The 17956-nt window shown below is 41.0% G+C and overlaps 1 protein-coding gene across 5 annotated transcripts in view; it reads left to right on the forward strand.

The window, feature by feature from the left end:
* Positions 1-2317: 2317 nt before the first annotated feature.
* PAK3 (p21 (RAC1) activated kinase 3) overlaps positions 2318-17956 on the forward strand; it is a 49507-nt gene continuing 33868 nt past the window's right edge. Inside the window, exons 1-6 of one of the 5 annotated variants that reach the window (XM_065410319.1) lie at positions 2318-2492; positions 10455-10605; positions 14025-14040; positions 14280-14324; positions 15464-15617; positions 17488-17525. In XM_065410319.1, coding sequence (XP_065266391.1) covers positions 2318-2492; positions 10455-10605; positions 14025-14040; positions 14280-14324; positions 15464-15617; positions 17488-17525 — 579 coding nt within the window. Of the gene's footprint in view, positions 2493-10454; positions 10606-12987; positions 12994-13110; positions 13134-14024; positions 14041-14279; positions 14325-15203; positions 15219-15456; positions 15618-17487; positions 17526-17956 lie in introns of all 5 variants that reach the window. The other 4 variants (XM_065410323.1, XM_065410321.1, XM_065410320.1 and 1 more) reach the window with 4 other exon arrangements.

Here is a 17956-nt window from a genome sequence, read left to right on the forward strand (position 1 = left end):
TTGAAAATGTAGAAAAACATCCAAAATATTTAATAAATGTCAATTGGTATTTTATTGTTTAACAGTGCAATTAATTTTTTTAATCGCAGTTAATTTTTTTGAGTTAATCGCGTGAGTTAACTTTGATTAATCAACAGCCCTAGTAATAGCCTGTATGAAATGGGGTGGGGTGGAGTAGGGGCGTGTCTCAGTTCAGAACCTAGTTTGTAGGAACTGGATTTAAAGCTCCACTCATTGCAAAATCCATTATCACATCTCCAGTGCAAGAATGAGGCACGTCAGCTGGTTTTGCACTGCCACTTCCTGTATTGTACCTATCTGCGGGAAAAAAGATTTGAATCTCAAAGCCTGTCAATCTGTGAGTTCATGAAGGCTAAATTCAGGTAAAATAAATACAGTAATAAAGACCAAAAATCATGAAACAATCAATTTGTGTGCAGTACTTTAAAAACAACAAAAAATATATTTTTTCCAAGTTTTTATAACAAATTTATACTGGGGTGAACTTCTCTAATTTTGGAACCAATCCTTTAGTGTGTACATGCATGTAACTCTCTCACTGAAGCCAATGGGAATTTTATTAACGCATAAAAAACGGTTGTACTATAGGAGAAAGTCTTGACAGAATTTTAGCTCTGTCAGTGTTAACGCAGTTACTCTTAGAGACGTTATCCCCAATCCTGCAAACAATAACTTTCACTTGGCCAAACCTTGAGCATAAGATTTACGTTTATAGGGCCTCAGGGTGGGACCTTGCAAGTGCGATGGCTGCCATCTTTAGCCAACACACACGCTGGGAGCCTCCAGAGCTAAAACCACAAGCTGCTTCAGCTTAAGCTAAAGAGCCTTGGTTGCCTAGCTGGGGGCTGTAACAACTCATCTCATCTGCGGATCAGCACAGATGGGGACCTGTAAGTAACACACACTCACCAGTGGATTATATAAGCTCTTTCTGACTGGAGGGTGTCTGAGGGCAGGGTGTTTATAGAATTGGACACTTTTAAAAAAGTTTAATATATCTAACATTGATGAACGATCCTTTCTGAATCAGATATTATTTTCAGGTCTTATGTATTAAGATTTTATTTGACCAAATTATTGCTTGCTTCTTACCCCAGTTTGATAGCATCATACTTTGTACAGGCGAGTCTCATCTTACGCGGGGGTTCCGTTCCGCGGTTAGCGTGTAAAGCGAAAACCACGTATAGTCAAAATTATATTGAGTTGAATGGCGGGCGAAATCGCCCGCACTACAGGTACAGTATTAAAATTATTATTTTTCTCTTTTTTTTGTTTTTGTTTTTGTTTTTTCCGACCACATAAAGCTGAAATCGCGCATGTTAAATGCGCGTAAGATGCGACAGACCTGTACTTATATTACAGATATAGGAGAGAGGTTGTGAAACAGAAAATTTGATTTGCCCCCCCCCCCCTTATATCTATTTGCAAAACTTGTATAATTATTTCTAGGTAATTCTTACTACAATTATGAAGCAAAAAAGCCCTTGTGACTAAAGTAATGTACAGTACCAGTATACATAGCCCAGCACTTATGAGTGACAAACCAGTGCACAAAGCAATGATCATTAACAACCCTACAATAACAAAATGGTACAGTCAGCCAAGCATCATAAGCAACCCTACAATAACAAACCTGTATGGTAATACAGAGCACTAGGGGTGGGGTGGGACTCAGAGCTGATTTTAGTTTGAAGCTTCCAAAAGATGATTATAATATGGTTTCCAATATGTGGTGGTGATTTTTCTGATTTTTTAATCTTGATTTTGAGGCAAACATATGGTTCGTTTTTATGTGTAAAATACTTTAAATTATTGCTTTAGAATAGTTTCCCTTGAAAAAATGCCCCCCTTCCAGTGAAGCCCCCACACTCCCTGGAGTACTCTCAGTAAGCATGAAGCAGGGAGGAAATCAATATTTGTGACCCGTTACCCCCTTGCCAAGCAATTTTCTGCATTGCAGAAGTTGTAAATGTCAGATATTTTCAATGAATATCTCTAATTTTTGCTCTGGTAGGTCTGTGCTGGTTTGAGATGAAAACCCTGTTTGTAAGTAGGACGAAAATGAGTTTTAAATATAATTTTAAAAGGCTTTAACTGGGATTAACATTTATTTTACCACTGTTATGATTAGCAGTAGTATTTATTTATAGCGCCAAGAGTACCCGATTCGAAAGGCTAAAACAAACTTCTACCACATGCCCCTCCTTGGTTCCTTCTTCCCCTCCCAGCATCCCAAGCTTGGTGATCTGTAGCTTTCTGTACTGCTTTTTACAGGAGGCTGTGAGGGCTGCTGAAGATGTCCGATAGTCTGGATATTGAAGAGAAACCTCCAGCCCCTCCGTTGAGAATGAACAGCAACAATCGTGATTCTTCAGCGTTGAACCACAGCTCCAAACCGCTCCCCATGGCCCCAGAAGAGAAGAACAAGAAGGCCAGGCTGCGCTCCATCTTCCCAGGAGGAGGGGATAAAAGTAAAGTATCAGCAGTGCAAAGGGGCTACTTTTCTCTCTTCCTGTAGTGTGTTGGTTGCTGTGTTTACTTTCTGCCTGTGCTTTCTTTCTGTTTCATCTGTGGGACATGCTAATTAAAAACCTCCCCAAAGCGTTATGTTACTATAATTCTAATGCCATATTTTCAAAGAGGAGGAGGTGATGTTTAATTAATTATCTTTGGGTAGCTGACCAGAACAGTAAAACACACAAGTGGTCTTGCATTTTTTAAATGCAGTTGCGGTTTAGACTGGGTTTTGTCTTGCATTTGCAGAGTGAAACCAAGGGAATAAGGTTCAAATTTCATTTGCAAAATTAAGGGAGGCATGTGTTTTGAATTTCTAAAAAAATGTATTTGCATTTAAAGAATGGAGAGAGGGGTCGTGCTTTTATTTGCACTTGTAGAGATGAGGAAGGGTGTGTGTAATTTTTAAACAACAACAACAACACCTTAATTACGGTAGAAGTGTGTCTTGGATTTTTTAAATGCGTAAACCAGGAATGTATGTTGTGTTATTTGAATTTCTGGAGAGAACTATGTCTTGTATTTTTAAATGCATTTGCAGAGTGAAGGAAGGTAAGGTGGTGGGTATTTTAAATGCAGTTACAGTTAAGCCAGTAGGCTGTATTGCATTAGTTGAAATGCATTTGCAGATGTAAAGGTAGAAGTGAGTCTTATATCAGAACCAAGACAGGAAATGATGCAAATCTCCCCTCGTATAAGAAGGTTTTTTTGTGACATTACTCTGAGAGCAGCGGAGCTCCTCCCAGTTCCAGGTTGTTGCCACAATTGATTTTCTGACCTGCAGGATCTGCACCATGCAAAGGGAATGGAAGCTCTTGCTTTGTAACATGATCACAGCCACTTGTCCCTGTTTGGAGAGGCTTTTAGTACCCCATTTTAATGAAGTTTGAGAAAAGTCTCTAATAGCTGCATTTCAGTGGCTTGATGCAGCATGCACAGGATGGGTAAGAGATGCCTTGGGCAACACAGGGTTGGGGAGCAGATAAGGTGGAGCTGTGACTACCGCAGCACTTTGCCTTATGAATAACCAGAGTTGGGACTGGATGAGTGAGTGTATGGGGGAGAGGGGGATGTTGTACATACAGTTCTTAAACCGTGATACATTGATTGTATATTAAGGGGGGTGTTTGTAATGTGTCAGCACGAGGTGGGTCTGAGGGTGTATTAAGAGTAAGTTACTGGACTAGGGTTCAGTGGGGACGTTAGGCGTTAATGGGGGCATATATGTTATGAATGTATTGGGGTGAATTTCTGGGGTGGGGTTATTTGGGGGTGTTGGGGAATTCAGAGGTGAGTGGGGGCTGACTGGAGGTGCTAGGGGTGTATGTGCAATGGGACAGGGTGTAATGGGAAGTGTCTGGATGTATGTGCTGTGGGACGAGGGTAGTGGGGCGGCTGGTGGTGTTAGGGGTGTATGTGCTATGGGACAGGGTGTAATGGGAACTGTCTGGGTGTATGTGCTGTGGGACGAGAGTAGTGGGATGACTGGTGGTGTTAGGGGTATATGTGCTATGGGACAGGGTGTAATGGGAACTGTCTGGGTGTATGTGCTGTGGGACGAGAGTAGTGGGACGGCTGGTGGTGTTAGGGGTATATGTGCTATGGGACAGGGTGTAATGGGAAGTGTCTGGGTGTATGTGCTGTGGGACGAGGGTAGTGGGGCAGCTGGTGGTGTTAGGGGTGTATGTGTTATGGGACGGTGTAATGGGAAGTGTCTGAGTGTATGTGCTGTGGGACGAGGGTAGTGGGGCAGCTGGTGGTGTTAGGGTTGTATGTGCATGGGGGCAGGGTTGAGTCAGTGGGTGGGGATGGTTGGGGATGTCTGAGCTATGGCCATAGGGGCTGAGTCACTGCTGTGCGGTCCTAGGGTCTGCGGACCGTGGCACCTCCCTGCCCCAACCCCTATTGCCTAGACAGCCGGAGATGCCCCATACAGGCATTTTCCCACCAGTGCGCAGCACTCTCTTCCCAGCCACTGCTGCCTAGGGGCTCAGAGTGCAGCGCAGTGCACGGGAAGCAGCTTGCTGCCGGTGACGTAAGGGGCCCCAGCCCAGGGTGGGGGAAGCCCCAGCCGAATGGAAGCGGAGGCTGTAGCCACTGTAGAGTGGCCATACAGGTGGAATCGAAAGCAGCAGGCCTGGGAGGTGAAGGGGAGGAACAGGGGAAAGGAGATCTTGGAAGGAAAGACAATACTCCAGGAGGACCACCCGCAGCAAGAGAAGTGTTCTCCCTCCTGCTATTTACAAGTTGCCCTTTACCCTGCTGCTGCTTTCTGTGTCCTTGGAGAGGATGGCCTATTGGCCCCTGAGTGTATCCCACTTAGGACTTTGGACCTCTGGCTCAGGCCCGATTATTTAAACCACATTCTCTTCTGGCTCTAACACAGTACTAAAAAGTAGAGGTGACATTTTGACTTGACTCCCTTGATTGAAAACCACCATAGCTCCTGGGGTGACAGAATGACTTGGGTCACTTCCCCTTCTGGTTGGCATCAGAGTGGTGTTGACTGTCTTCTGAAGGAAAACTTCCTCTGCATGAGGTAGTGTGTGAAACAGATGCAGAAAAGGGGAGATCCAGAAGGAATCCTTGCCCAAAATAATCTGCAACAGCCAAAAAAGTAGTTAATTTTCTTCTCGTATAGAAGATCAGAATCAATTTAGCAGTCATTTAGATTTCATCACTACAGGTGTGACTAGGAGTGAAGTGACTAGGATTTTGTATTTTAATTTTGTTGTGTGAAATAGTAAGAATATTTAGCTTTGATGCCCAGGATGTGCCAAATCCCTTGAAGTGGATTCATCTCCTGGCTGGCTTGTATGTCAGGGTATCAGCTGGCTTGTGCATTCTTCACAGACTTACACAGTGACACAATTTGAAAGTCTTCGTTACAAAAACACAACGTTACTTTAACATGTCCATTTTGATCCAGTGCAACTGATTGCAGCATCACATATTTATTTATAGTATCCTGCTATCAGCCCTTTTAAACAGAATGAGAGAGAAAGAGAATCATAGGATATTTCTCCTTAAACAGACTAGACATTTGTATCCTTTGTTCATTCACCAGGCCTGAGAAGTGCTAGACTACTTGAAATGTTCTGTCAACCTGCTTTCTTTGTAATGGGTAGGCAGCTGGTGTGCTGTGACTGCTACTTATCATGCTGACCAATACTGTCTCATTGTTTCCTTGTGCTCCCCCTGTCTGATCGTTGTATCCACCTGTTATCTCTCATTTTACAGTTAGTTCCTAAACTCTTTGTACAGTGCCTAGTCCAAGGGGGCGTGATCCATGACTAGAGCCCCTGGGTGTTGCCACAATACAAATAATTTGTGTTAGGTAATTATATGCTCATGATCACTACAGTATCTAAGTTCCTCTGTCTGTCATGTGTGTTTCCTCAATTCCTCTGTGAGGTAGGGAAGTACTATTGCCATTTTACAGATGAGGAACTGAGGCACAGAGAGACTAAGTAACTTGCCCAAGGTCACACAGAAAGTCCTGTGGCAGAGCAGGCAATTCAAACCAGGTCTTGTAAGTCTCAGGCTGGTGCTCTAACCACCTTCCTTCCTCTTAAGTAATAATGATAGTAGTCAGTAGCTACGGGGGATTCAGAGGCTGAGCGTCTCCTCCCAGCTGGGCTCTGTTCCTTCAGGAAAATTGGGAGCAGAGCCATTCAAGGAAATTGCCTGGATTGTGGGGTGGGATTTTTTTGGTTGTTGTTGGGGTTTTTGCAGTCCGGTAGATAGAGCCTTCTTTTCCATTCTCATCAAAACACCTGGATTTGCTGCTCTGCAAAAATAACTACTACCGCATAGCGGGAAGTGGTGGCCCAGTAAGGAAATTACAGGAAATTAAACCTAAATTATCACAAAGGAAATGTATCCATATGATCCTCTTTTCAGCTATATTGGTGTAAATGATAGTAGTATTAACAATGTTAAACCCAATGAAGATTTAGACTGGTGTAGCTGAGAGCAGAATCTGGCCTTTGGTGGCTAAGTTTCCTCAGATACATAAAAAATGAGAAAATGGAGGAAGAACAAACCTGACGGGATAAGGGTGAAAGGAGGAGAAATAAAAGAATGGGGATGCTGGGGTAGAAAAGAAGGGAGAAGGAGGAATGATTAGAATAAGGCAATAAGAGGGTGGAGAAAAGAAAGGACCCAGAGAAAAGAACAGAATGAAATGGGGATAGAAGGGAATTAAACAATGAAATGAGCAGGTGAAAAGAGGGCAAGCTGTTCTTTCCCTTACAAGAGAAAAGAAAAAGTCACCACTTAGCTGAGTCACAGTTTACTGCCAAAGAGATGCTTTTTTAGCATAATAATAGTGTGACTGGGAGAAACCAGACAGAACACTGTCGATTTCCTTGTCATCTTTTGATCTGTAATAATTGTTGCAGATGTGGTGGGTGATTTCACATTTCCCAAACTTTGACAGCTGTGTTTATATTGGCCAATTTATCAGAGATCATTTGTAACATAAGCAAGCAAGAATTACAGATATTCTTGCAGAGGAGTCAGTCCATCACATTATATTTCACCACTTCACATAGAGTGTATGTGATTTGGGTTGCAGGGCATAGAAAAGTGTCAAAATGTTTAGACAGTGGGGTTAAATATAGACATCTAATTCCTTATTTAATTTACATGTTATCAGTGTTTTGAATGCAGTCTTTAAGCAGAGGTATGCCATGCATGCATGCCAAGTCTCCTGAAGTGATCTATAATGCTTGTCACCAGGAATGAGCATCCTGTGAAGGATAACAAATTCCATTTTTTGATAGAACATACTATATAGCACCTAATTTCACTTACAGATTTGACTGTTCCTTTAAACTGAACTTGATGACCCTTTAAATCCAATTTTTGGTGCAATCACTTGCAAGTGGCAAGCTAGGAAAAGCCAATTTTGTTATATACAATAAAAGGTTACATACACTGAAAGGATATGACCTCTTATTACTGAAAATTAAAGTAACAACTCGTTATAGATGAAAGGAAAACCCCTTGCATTCTGACGTAATATATTACCGTTGTCTCTTCCAAGTGCTGAAGGAAAATAAATTATCAGTTAACATTGTGTAGAGGTTAGGATCTTGGGCAGAAATGCAGCAGGTAATTATTTAATTGGGATAAATGCAACACTATGGACATGGGAATAAAGAATTCAGAATACCCTATACTTTCAGTACAAAGGGCAGTGTGTGCTAACTTTGGGGAAAGTTGACTTTTCTCTGCCAACTAACTGGATGTGTAAAGTGGCATTAAGGTCAAACAGGGAAAGAAACACTTCCTTCTGAAATGAGATTAGCACAGCTCATATTGGTTTGCCTGCGAACCAAGAGGGACCTGGTTTGTGTCTTGACTATGGTATTGTGCAGGATGCATACACACACAGTAAGCTCAGGCACCAGATGAGGGACTTCACTAATGCCATCAATTGGCAGACCCAACGCTGTCACTCATCAGGAAAGGCAAAATAAAAAGCCTCTAGCTTAGTGTTTAAGGTAGAAGTCTGACTTGGCTCGGATGCAAGTAAAAGTGCAAAATGTGAATATTTATAGAACAAAGACTTCATTCACTCAGTTCCCCATGGCTCTCTCTCAGTAGAACAGGAAACTTGCTTGTGGAAATAAGTCTCTCAACAAAATTGCTGCAATATAACATTTTCTATACAACTTGGCTATCCTTAATAATGCACCCAGGGAGTGTGAAGGACAAATGAAGGGAAGGCACAATCACTTCGTGCTCTCTTTCTAAACTGTCATGCATGTTGCGTGTAGATTCACAGCATGACTCTCACACCTTTGGTGAAAGTTCTCCCTTCCCCCCCAAAACCAGTGCTTTATATCAGATCTTCCTTTAGCCTGCAGCTGCCATGTTATTTATTAACTTGTATTACAGCAGCACCTAAAGACCCAAATCATGGCCCCATATATCTCTGGAGACCTTGTGACGGTTAGTGTGGCGTCATATCAGATTTGCAGAGCCAGTCAGTCTAGGAACGTGAAGAGAATTTGTAAATCAGTTCCCTAAATATTTGTATTAAACTGATGGGAAGGGAGGAAAGGAATAGCTGGCTTCAAGGGTATATTGCAGAAATTTTCAATTTAAAGCACTAGAGATGATGCAATGTGCATTCTACATAAACATTTTATTAACATCTTCTTTCTCAAATTGGGATTAGTCACTAAAACACATTGCAGATAGAAATTCGAATACATTCTAGTCCCCTTTGTAGCACATTCTATTTCAACTGAAGTGGCAAAGCTGTTCCACAGGGATGCGCACTGCATTAGGATAAAAGAAGAACCTGCAAATACACCGCTACCTCGATATAACGCGACCCGATATAACACAAATTCGGATATAACACGGTAAAGCAGTGCTCCGGGGGGAGGAGGGGAACGGGGCTGCGCACTCCGGTGGATCAAAGCAAGTTCAGTATAACGCGATTTCACCTATAATGCGGTAAGATTTTTTGACTCCCGAGGACAGCGTTATATCGAGGTAGAGGTGTAGCTATTTCCTATACCAGGTGTAGGCAACCTATGGCACGCGTGCCGAAGGTGGCACACGAGCTGATTTTCAGTGGCACTCACACTGCCAGGGTCCTGGCCACCCTGTCCGGGGGGCTCTGCATTTTAATTTAATTTTAAATGAAGCTTCTTAAACATTTTAAAATCCTTATTTACTTTACATACAACAATAGTTTAGTTATATATTATAGACTTATAGAAAGAGACCTTCTAAAAACGTTAAAATGTATTACTGGCATGCAAAACCTTAAATTAGCGTGAATAAATGAAGCCTCGGCACACCACTTCTGAAAGGTTGCCGACCCCTGTCCTATACTATCTACCTGTATGGTTTCTGTTTGTAAAGTATGATGATTCTCCAAAGGAACCAAATACTTCAGCTTGTACTGTCACTGAACTCCTGCTGTTTGAACATAGTGTATGAATTATATGTAGTCTTTAGAGATGTATTTGGGAGTTCATGTAAATATGTTCTACAATTAGGTATATTCATAAGCTTATATTTGATATTTTAACTAGGGTTCTGCCTGGATTTGGATAGGTTTCCCCAGATGTTTTTGTAACCTAAACAAAATGTGTTGCATGAATACAGTTATTTCACCGTAACTCCTAATTGGATGTGTTAGTGGAGGTACCTTTTGTCTTATAAAGGGTTGTCATTCATAGTATCTCAAAAACTGTGCCAGGCACAAAAGGTGAGTGCTCCTCAAGTACTTTGATTTGGTCACCAGCCAGTGGCCAAAATTTTGTTTACTGTCAGTTGAATACTCAGTAAAACTGGTTGTGGATGTGGTGCTGCCATTCAGTTCTTCAATGGAGCAGAGTGCTGGGAATGGACAGCCATAAGATATGATATTTTACCAAAGGGCTATAACAGGAGGGAGAGGAAATGCAAATGCAACTTTTATTGATTCCTCCCCCCACCCCCGCCCAAAGCAAGCTCCTTCCACAAGAAGCACCAAAATCTGTTAGGACAAACTTCAGAGTTTTGAAAAAATAAATCAAGTATTAGCCACTGGATATGAAGGCTTGATTAAAAAGAGAAATGATGGTGGAAATAACTTACCTACCTGATTCCTTTTTATAGATGTCTAAGAAGGCTTTTACAATTGTTTAAAGTGGATTCCTTGCTTAACTCTCAGTAGCTGTAATCTGGATTTGGTCATGTGAAGAAAATCAAATACAATCTCATGGGCCACCTCGAAAAAGGGGTATACATTAGGTTGGCACTTCATTAACCTGGGTCTATGTAGCAGATAAGATTCCTTTTGAATTGTTTCCCAGTTTAAAATGGTTACTTTGACTGAACCTGATTGTAAAAACTTGTGAATGAAAAAAATGCAGAAAATAAGTGCATGTTAACATTTTTGCCTCTAGCCAATAAGAAGAAGGAGAAAGAGCGTCCTGAGATCTCTCTTCCTTCAGATTTTGAACATACGATTCATGTGGGGTTTGATGCAGTCACCGGGGAATTCACTGTAAGTAACCTCCATATTGCACCTTCATTAAGTCTCCCAGTTCCTTGTCAGTGAAATAGTTTTTTGCAGCCAGAAACTTCAGGTGATGACAGCAGTCAGGCTGAGAAAAAACAGACTTGTTGGTTTTGGATATTTTCAATACTTTACCTCTGATTCCGGCTGCTTCCCCTCTCTTCTCTCCTCCCCCCGCCTTCCCTCGGATTAACAGCAGAGTACCTGTGGAAAATGAAAACTAGGAAGAACCCAGGTGCCTGCCTGGATAAGTCTTATAAGCTGTTTTGGGGCTAGAGTTCACTCTCTTTGGAAAGACATAAGGAAAGTGTGCACATGCACACACATCTGGACAGCTGGCCCTAAGGGGCATAGTCTAACTGGCCTATAAACATCTGCAGAAAGCTGCAGAACAGGGATTGTGGAAGGCTGATCATTTTGTTTCAGTAAACAACCTCTGAGGTATTCCCTGTCCAAAGACTAGGTAATCAGGCATGCTTTTAGCTTGAGTAGGGTAGTAATGTAACAGTCAACTTTGCCACGTAAGATTAGTGGGAAGAGTTAATGCAATGTGTTTCAGCTCAAGTAATGGGGAAAATGAGTCTGATCCAAAGCCCACTGAAGCCAATGGGCGGCTTGATTGGGCTTTGGATTGGGTCACTAGTTAGGTGTTGGAATCATTAATTAATTAGTAAGCCTAACATTACAGTCAGTTTACTCTTACTTTTTCCCAGCCTAGCAGTACTAGTAACTTCCCATACCTTCAGTACCCAGTATGCTGATGGATCGGACTATGCTGTAAAAACATGTTGAATGGTAGGAAGTGCTAGTATTGATTGGCTGTGTAAGTAAAACAGGCAGGATGGGACAAATCATTTTGTGGCTTGCTGGCCAATGTGCCACTAGCTTCCAAAATCTGGGCACCAAATGCAATTCTTCTGTGATTTTTGTTTTGATTGCTTCTTCTGTTTCTTTAACATGTTTCAGAAAACTAGAACTTTCCTGCTTCCTAAATAAATAAATAAAATCAATTAATACATATAAAATGAAAGCTGTGTGGTGGCAACACCTCTTTATAAGAGAACTAGAATTTAAGAGCTTTTAGTCATTTGAAAATGTTACACTCAGAATATTTATATTGGATTTTAAAGAATAGACATGACTTCTAAATGTGTACTTTAAAAAAATATTCTGGGCCAGATCCTGAGGTTCTTATTCAGGCAAAACTGATTAACTTCACTGGGAATTTTCCCTAAGTAAGGCCTGAGTAGAGATTGAGTTTAGACCTCCAGATTTGGTCTTCTGCCTTTAGAAAATTGCAACAAATATATCAATTTCAGAACACTGTTCTGGTATTCGCTCTACATTTTATTGTTTCTCGCTCCCATTCTGTCTCTCTCTGTAACTACTTCACAGCTAACTTTAATCTTTGCTGCCATTTCTCAGTTCCACATTACATTCTGTCACGTTTTTTATTTTCCTCCTTTTGTGTTTACATTTTCCATCTCTTTCTCTTCCACCTTTTCTATCCTATTCCTTCCTTTTCTTTTGTGTTCTCTCTTCTTTTCTCTGATCCCATTTTTCAATGTTCTCCCAGTTACTGTTCTGTTATTTCTTTCCTTTTTCTGTATTCTGTACTCCTCGGTCTTCTCTCTTTGTCTCATTCCCTGTGCTCATTCTCTTCTGTGTTCTGGCTGGAAGAAAAGTGAAATGGATCACAATTATCTTCCCTGGTGCACCAGTAGACAATGATCCAAGTCATTTTCACTTCCCTGTCAGCTGGAACAAAAAGGAGTGGAACAACAACAAAAATAAGTTTTCGGGTTTGAGGCACCCTCTACCTGCACTTCAGAGATCAGTATTTGGATCAGTTTTAATATTGCTGCCAGCATCCATTGTGTCAAAACAGTAGGTCTGCAGCATCAGACTTCTTATTGTCACATCTAATGCCATCGGCAGTCCATTAGCACAGGCCCTGGCCTCTTATAGAAAGCAACACCTGTTCTGGACTAAAAGTGCACAGACCCACTTTTATAGCAATGATTTATTTTCAATTACTTTTTTCCTCTTTTAAATTATGGGCACTAGCTTCCTGTTGTCCAGCCACACTTTGTTGGATAGTTATTTCTACAACGATACATACTTGCTCCTGAAGCATGAGAGTGCAGAAGTTAATTCAGTGGGCTGCTGCCATAAAGAGATGGCTGCGCCATCAGAATATACTTATCCCACCCCTCCAAAAAAGCCTGCTGGTCATGAGGCTTGTTGGTATAGGCCTACTCCTGCAGTACTTAATATAGCAAAAAGCCCATTCAAGTCAAAGGAAATATTGCTCCATTAAGGACCACAGTTTGCCCCATAGCCATGAGCTAATTCCAGTCACCAGATATAAGTATTGTGTTACATTTGGCTTCCCTGATTTTTCCCAGCCTGGACACAAGTCTTGTGTCAGCCAAATAGTCACATGGTAAGTAAATTTTGCTGAAGGGACTACCATTAGCTACACAACTTTTTTAAAAAAATCCCCACTGTTTAGTGATCGCATTGTCTGTGTCTCTCAAAAGTTTGGAAGTGCCATGGGAATGTGAAAATATTTTAAATTTCAAGCGATTATAGTGGTTGTCATGCCAGCCATGTCTGCTTTATTGGTTACGCGCAATGCATAGAAAAATTTCTAACACCCAGTGTTAATCACCCCCCTGGATGTATTACCTGACTGCTATTCGTTGCATCTAGAATTGGAATCAGGAACACCTGCATGGGATCCTGAGTTTTAGCTATAAGGTTTTAGCATCAAGCTATGTTGTTACTCATGTATGCATGTTAAAACTCCATTTCACTGTGCTTGGAGCAACCATGATTGCTAGGAATTAGGGCACAAAGCACCAAATGAAATTGGCTGGAAACTGTTGGGTGGAAGCATGCTTCTTTAGCTTTATATTTATTTATTTTGAAGAAGCTATTGCATTTATTTTGAGCGGAGGAAGGCTCCGGATTTGTAGCTTTTTGGTTTTGTTTTGTTTTTAAAGTGAATTTTGTAAGGTATGCCTTTTAGTGAAATAGTTTCCTGACCCTCAATCTGGAATAAAAGCGGGCCACACACCAAATTTTTAAAAATTCTTGATTAAGGTTTTAGCCAGTTGGAGGAAGTCATGGCTTTAGATCCAAAGAATTTGCACATTAGTGACCTAAACAAATGTCTGTCCAAAGTTTCCTAGGTTTTTCACTCTGACACGTACATTACTTGTATTATAGCAACACTTGACCTTCTAATATGAAATCTGAATTCGACAACTACTTTCTCAGTTGCACTTTGTTCACTTGTGCACTGGCCAGTTATGATCTCAGGACTGGAAAAGCAATGGAAAAAGTTGCATACAGCTGTTAAAAATTGCTAAACTGGTTTTAAAAAACAAAAAAACACTGAGTAATTTTTCCAGTCACTTGCCGTTAATCCTCAGTAATATATTTTTGGAAGGGAGGGAAAAAAAATGGTAAAAAGGGGGATGATGCTTCCAAACTTTGGAACAATTGTGATTTTTCTGTTTTTCCTAAGTCTGTCTTCCTATAGCCTGTCCAGCACCTAATCTATTTGGTACTTACCTCATAATTTTCCCACTTTAGATGGGATTTTCCCCATTTCGGCCCATTGGTTTCACCTCCTTACCACCTTCTAAGTTGTCCCACATTCTGTTTTAACTTTCTTTTCTTTCTTTATTTACGTCCATTACAGCCAGATCTCTATGGCTCACAGATGTGCACAGGGAAGCTCCCAGAGGTGCGTCACAGGCCCAAAAGAAGCTTGCATCAAAGTGCTTCTTTGAGATGTCATAGCACTGCAGCAGCAGGTTCATGTGTGTGCAGTAGATTTGTTGCTTGGCTTATCCCACATTTTTGTCATTAATCCCAAACTCCGGAGGCCCATGTCACACATTGATTTGCAGAGAACTTCGTAGGAAGAAGCCATGTAAAATGTATATCTAGACCGGGGTGGCACCAAGGTTACGCTTAGATGCACCTCAGGTATAGTCTTTATTCGGTAGCTCCTCTAATTCGCTGCTAGATGTTGGCTGTGTGGTAAAAGGGGAAAATTGTAGGCTCTGAAACTTAGGAAATTATACTGGATGTTTAAAGCAATTTGTCAACAATAATATTCCAATGCAAATTTGCAGCTTTCCGAGATTGGATCCATTTCCAAATGTCACCCTACCTCTTAAGATGATTGAAAACTCATGCTAGGCTTTGGCACTTCCAGCCTGTTTTCTGAGTTCCTACTTTCTATAAATTGTTAATAACGAGCATAAAGAGCTGAGGGCGCTGAAAAGAGACTTCTTTAGCAGCAGCAGCCGTGTTACAACTCAGTGTTACAATTTTTACAATTCAATCCAAATTGTTGCCCCCTTCTCCAAACTAGAAGCAATATTCCCCTGATCTAGACATACATTTATTTGACAGTATCAGGGAGGGGGTTTATCTTTTAATTACAACAGCAACTATATATTTCCATGATTAAGCATTGAAAATCCAGTGTAAAGCTCCTAAAATACACTTGTTGTCCACAAATATAGAGTAGTCTTGTTATGTCTGCACTTAATCACCAGGAAAACAAGCTAAGCCTTAAATCATTATTCCATGGAAGAGCAGAGTTGATTTAAAGATGAGTTTCATGCACGTTTTTTCCTGTCAGTCATAACTTTCTTTTCTTTTCTAAAAGTTGGATCCTGGTTTTAGCTCTGTATTTTGATAGAGAAGAGAATGATTACATCTACTGTGTCAGTTTCTTATTTTAAATGTAAGGCATCAATTAAAGTTTCTGAAAGTAATCTTACAGGTAGCATGGGATTCTTGGTAAGGAACTATGCTGGCTGGGGCCGCTGAATTTCCTAAATCAGCATTCTTTCTACTTGGCATCCACAGGGAATTCCAGAGCAGTGGGCCAGGCTGTTACAGACCTCCAATATAACAAAACTAGAGCAAAAGAAGAATCCACAAGCTGTTTTAGATGTTCTCAAATTCTACGATTCCAAAGAGACCGTTAACAACCAGAAATACATGAGCTTTACTTCAGGAGGTAAGTTGAAGCCATGCTGTGCAAGAAACCGAAAGCCAAACTGCTTCAAAAGTAAAACAAGTGTCTTTGAAGTGCAAAGAAGTGACCAGAAAGACATTCCAATGACAAGGAAAGATCTAATATCCTGGAGTTGAATGCTGCTTCCTCCCAAAGATGCAGTTGCAAATGCAGAAGAGTAATTGGAGAATCTGGTTGTTTTTGTTACTTTGTTTTCAAAATTAAATAAGAGGATTGAGTGAAACAGTCACTGGCTCTTTCATTCTGAAGCCACAAATAACTAGTGATCTGCACAGGAGGTGGGTGCTATACATAAATATATGAAATGTATACAACATTTCTGTTGTCATGGAGTCTTCCTAGGAATCTGGATGAAGGATCAAAGAGAAAGAGGTACTTCTAGAGGCTACAGCATCTTCATTCTGGGGATTTGATTGCAATCGAGGTGCCATGATTCGGAAGCCTCCAAATGTGACCTTGCTGTCACTTTTCCTAGGTTTTCTGTACATTCTGCAAGGTCACTAAGCAGCATTGAGAAAATGTTTTCAAGGAGAATAATTCTGAATCTTAGTTTATATTTTTTTCAGCATGTTCTGGTTTTTTGTTTTTGTTTTTCTTGTTAGCTAAAGAAACCCTGTTGCCTGGTAATAAATCACGTCTACCAAGGAAGCTGAGGCTTCAGACTGGGTAGAGTGTGTGTGGCTTTAGTAATGATGTGTTCTTTTCTGTATCATGGCTCTCCTAATTATTGAGCTGATTCCTACACGAAAATGTTGTGATACAGTTAAGTTTGTAAAGACATAGCTATTATTTCTGCTAACGTGGCGTTCAAACCCAGCAGCATGTGAGCAGCATCTGTAACTTTCTTGACCTGAAGTTGTTCATCTGATAGAGCTAATAAAAATGCCGCCATCAGTGCCAGTGGAGACAGTGACTTCCTTGAACCTGGTGGCTCAACTGAGACCCATAATTCAAAAATTGATTGCCTGAGTAACCTTAAACTTACCCCCACTAAAATAACAATTAACGCTGGGATAAGATATCAAACATGCAACATTTCAGGCTTGTAGGAGTTTTGTGCATGTGTGTGTGTTCGCAAAAGCTAGAGGGATGATGATCCGCTTTAGAAGGAAAACTGACTTACGTGCTTATGGAGTTGCTATTGTGGCTTCATAATAATGGAACAATCACAATATGAGGGGGGTTATACTGAACCTTTTCTATAGGAAGGTTTTGACCCCACTAGAAAGAAAAATGCATGTATTTGCAATCTTTTTATCCAAGTGACTTTATCGTAAGCCTGACTTCAAACTGCCTTCCCTCCAGGCACCAGCGAAGGAAGCGGGTGCTTGGGGCGGCCAATGGAAAGGGGCGAAACGTCCGGGTCGGCGGCGGGTCCCTCAGTCCCTCTCTTCCTCTTTGAGCTTCCGCCGAAGTGCCGCCGAATAGGAAGAGAGGGGTCGAAGGACCAGCCGCCGAATTGCCGCCCAAGAATGGAGCAGCATGATTGAGCTGCCGCCGAAGTACCGCCGATCGCGGCTTTTTTTCTTTTTTCTTTTCCCATTTCGCTGCTTGGGGCCGGCCCTGCCTATTGGTGAAGGACATGTGCTGGACCACTTCCCCTCTCGTTTGGGATAGTAAAGGGTAGAGTTAAACATGGAAAACAGACACTAAAGTAAAATGTAGACATTGTAGTAAAGAAATAGCCCAGATCATTCCACCATCTTGCTGTCATCTTTATAAAGTAACTGGTTTTGCCAAAGGGGTGTTCTGAATGAAATCTGACGAGTTTTGGAGAACTTGTTCTGCTGGATTCCCCAGAACAAGCTTTGTTATGAAAAGTATCTAGCTTATCTTCCTTTGCACCTTTCAGATAAGAGCGCCCACGGATACATAGCAGCCCATCCTTCGGTGAGTGTAAAAAAAATAACAGCGATTTCATTTATGGTGTTTGTGTAAGTGTGGTGGAGTAAGCCATAAACTCTGAATTTTCTGGAATACCAGTCTCCTCTGCTGAGAGAAGTCAGACACAACATCTTTGCAGCAGTGGTATTTAGATTCCATTGGCTATTTTAAATTTTCTGTATAATACCTGACAGACAGATTAACGTCTGGGTTTGTTGACAAGGAATTGCTTACTATTCCCAGCCCTTTATGATTTATATTCTTTAATACAGTGTGTTATTCCAGGCTCTCTGTGTAGTTTTTCCATCTTAAAATAAAATCTCTACTAAATTTTTTTGCTTTTGTACTTCTGTGATTTAATTAGATATATGACTGAACATAAATAAGGTTAGAAATGATTCAATACTCACTGAAAGAATTTGTAAGAATGTTTTAAA

This window comes from Emys orbicularis, chromosome 9 (assembly GCF_028017835.1).
Source record: "Emys orbicularis isolate rEmyOrb1 chromosome 9, rEmyOrb1.hap1, whole genome shotgun sequence".
Lineage (NCBI taxonomy): Eukaryota > Metazoa > Chordata > Testudines > Emydidae > Emys > Emys orbicularis.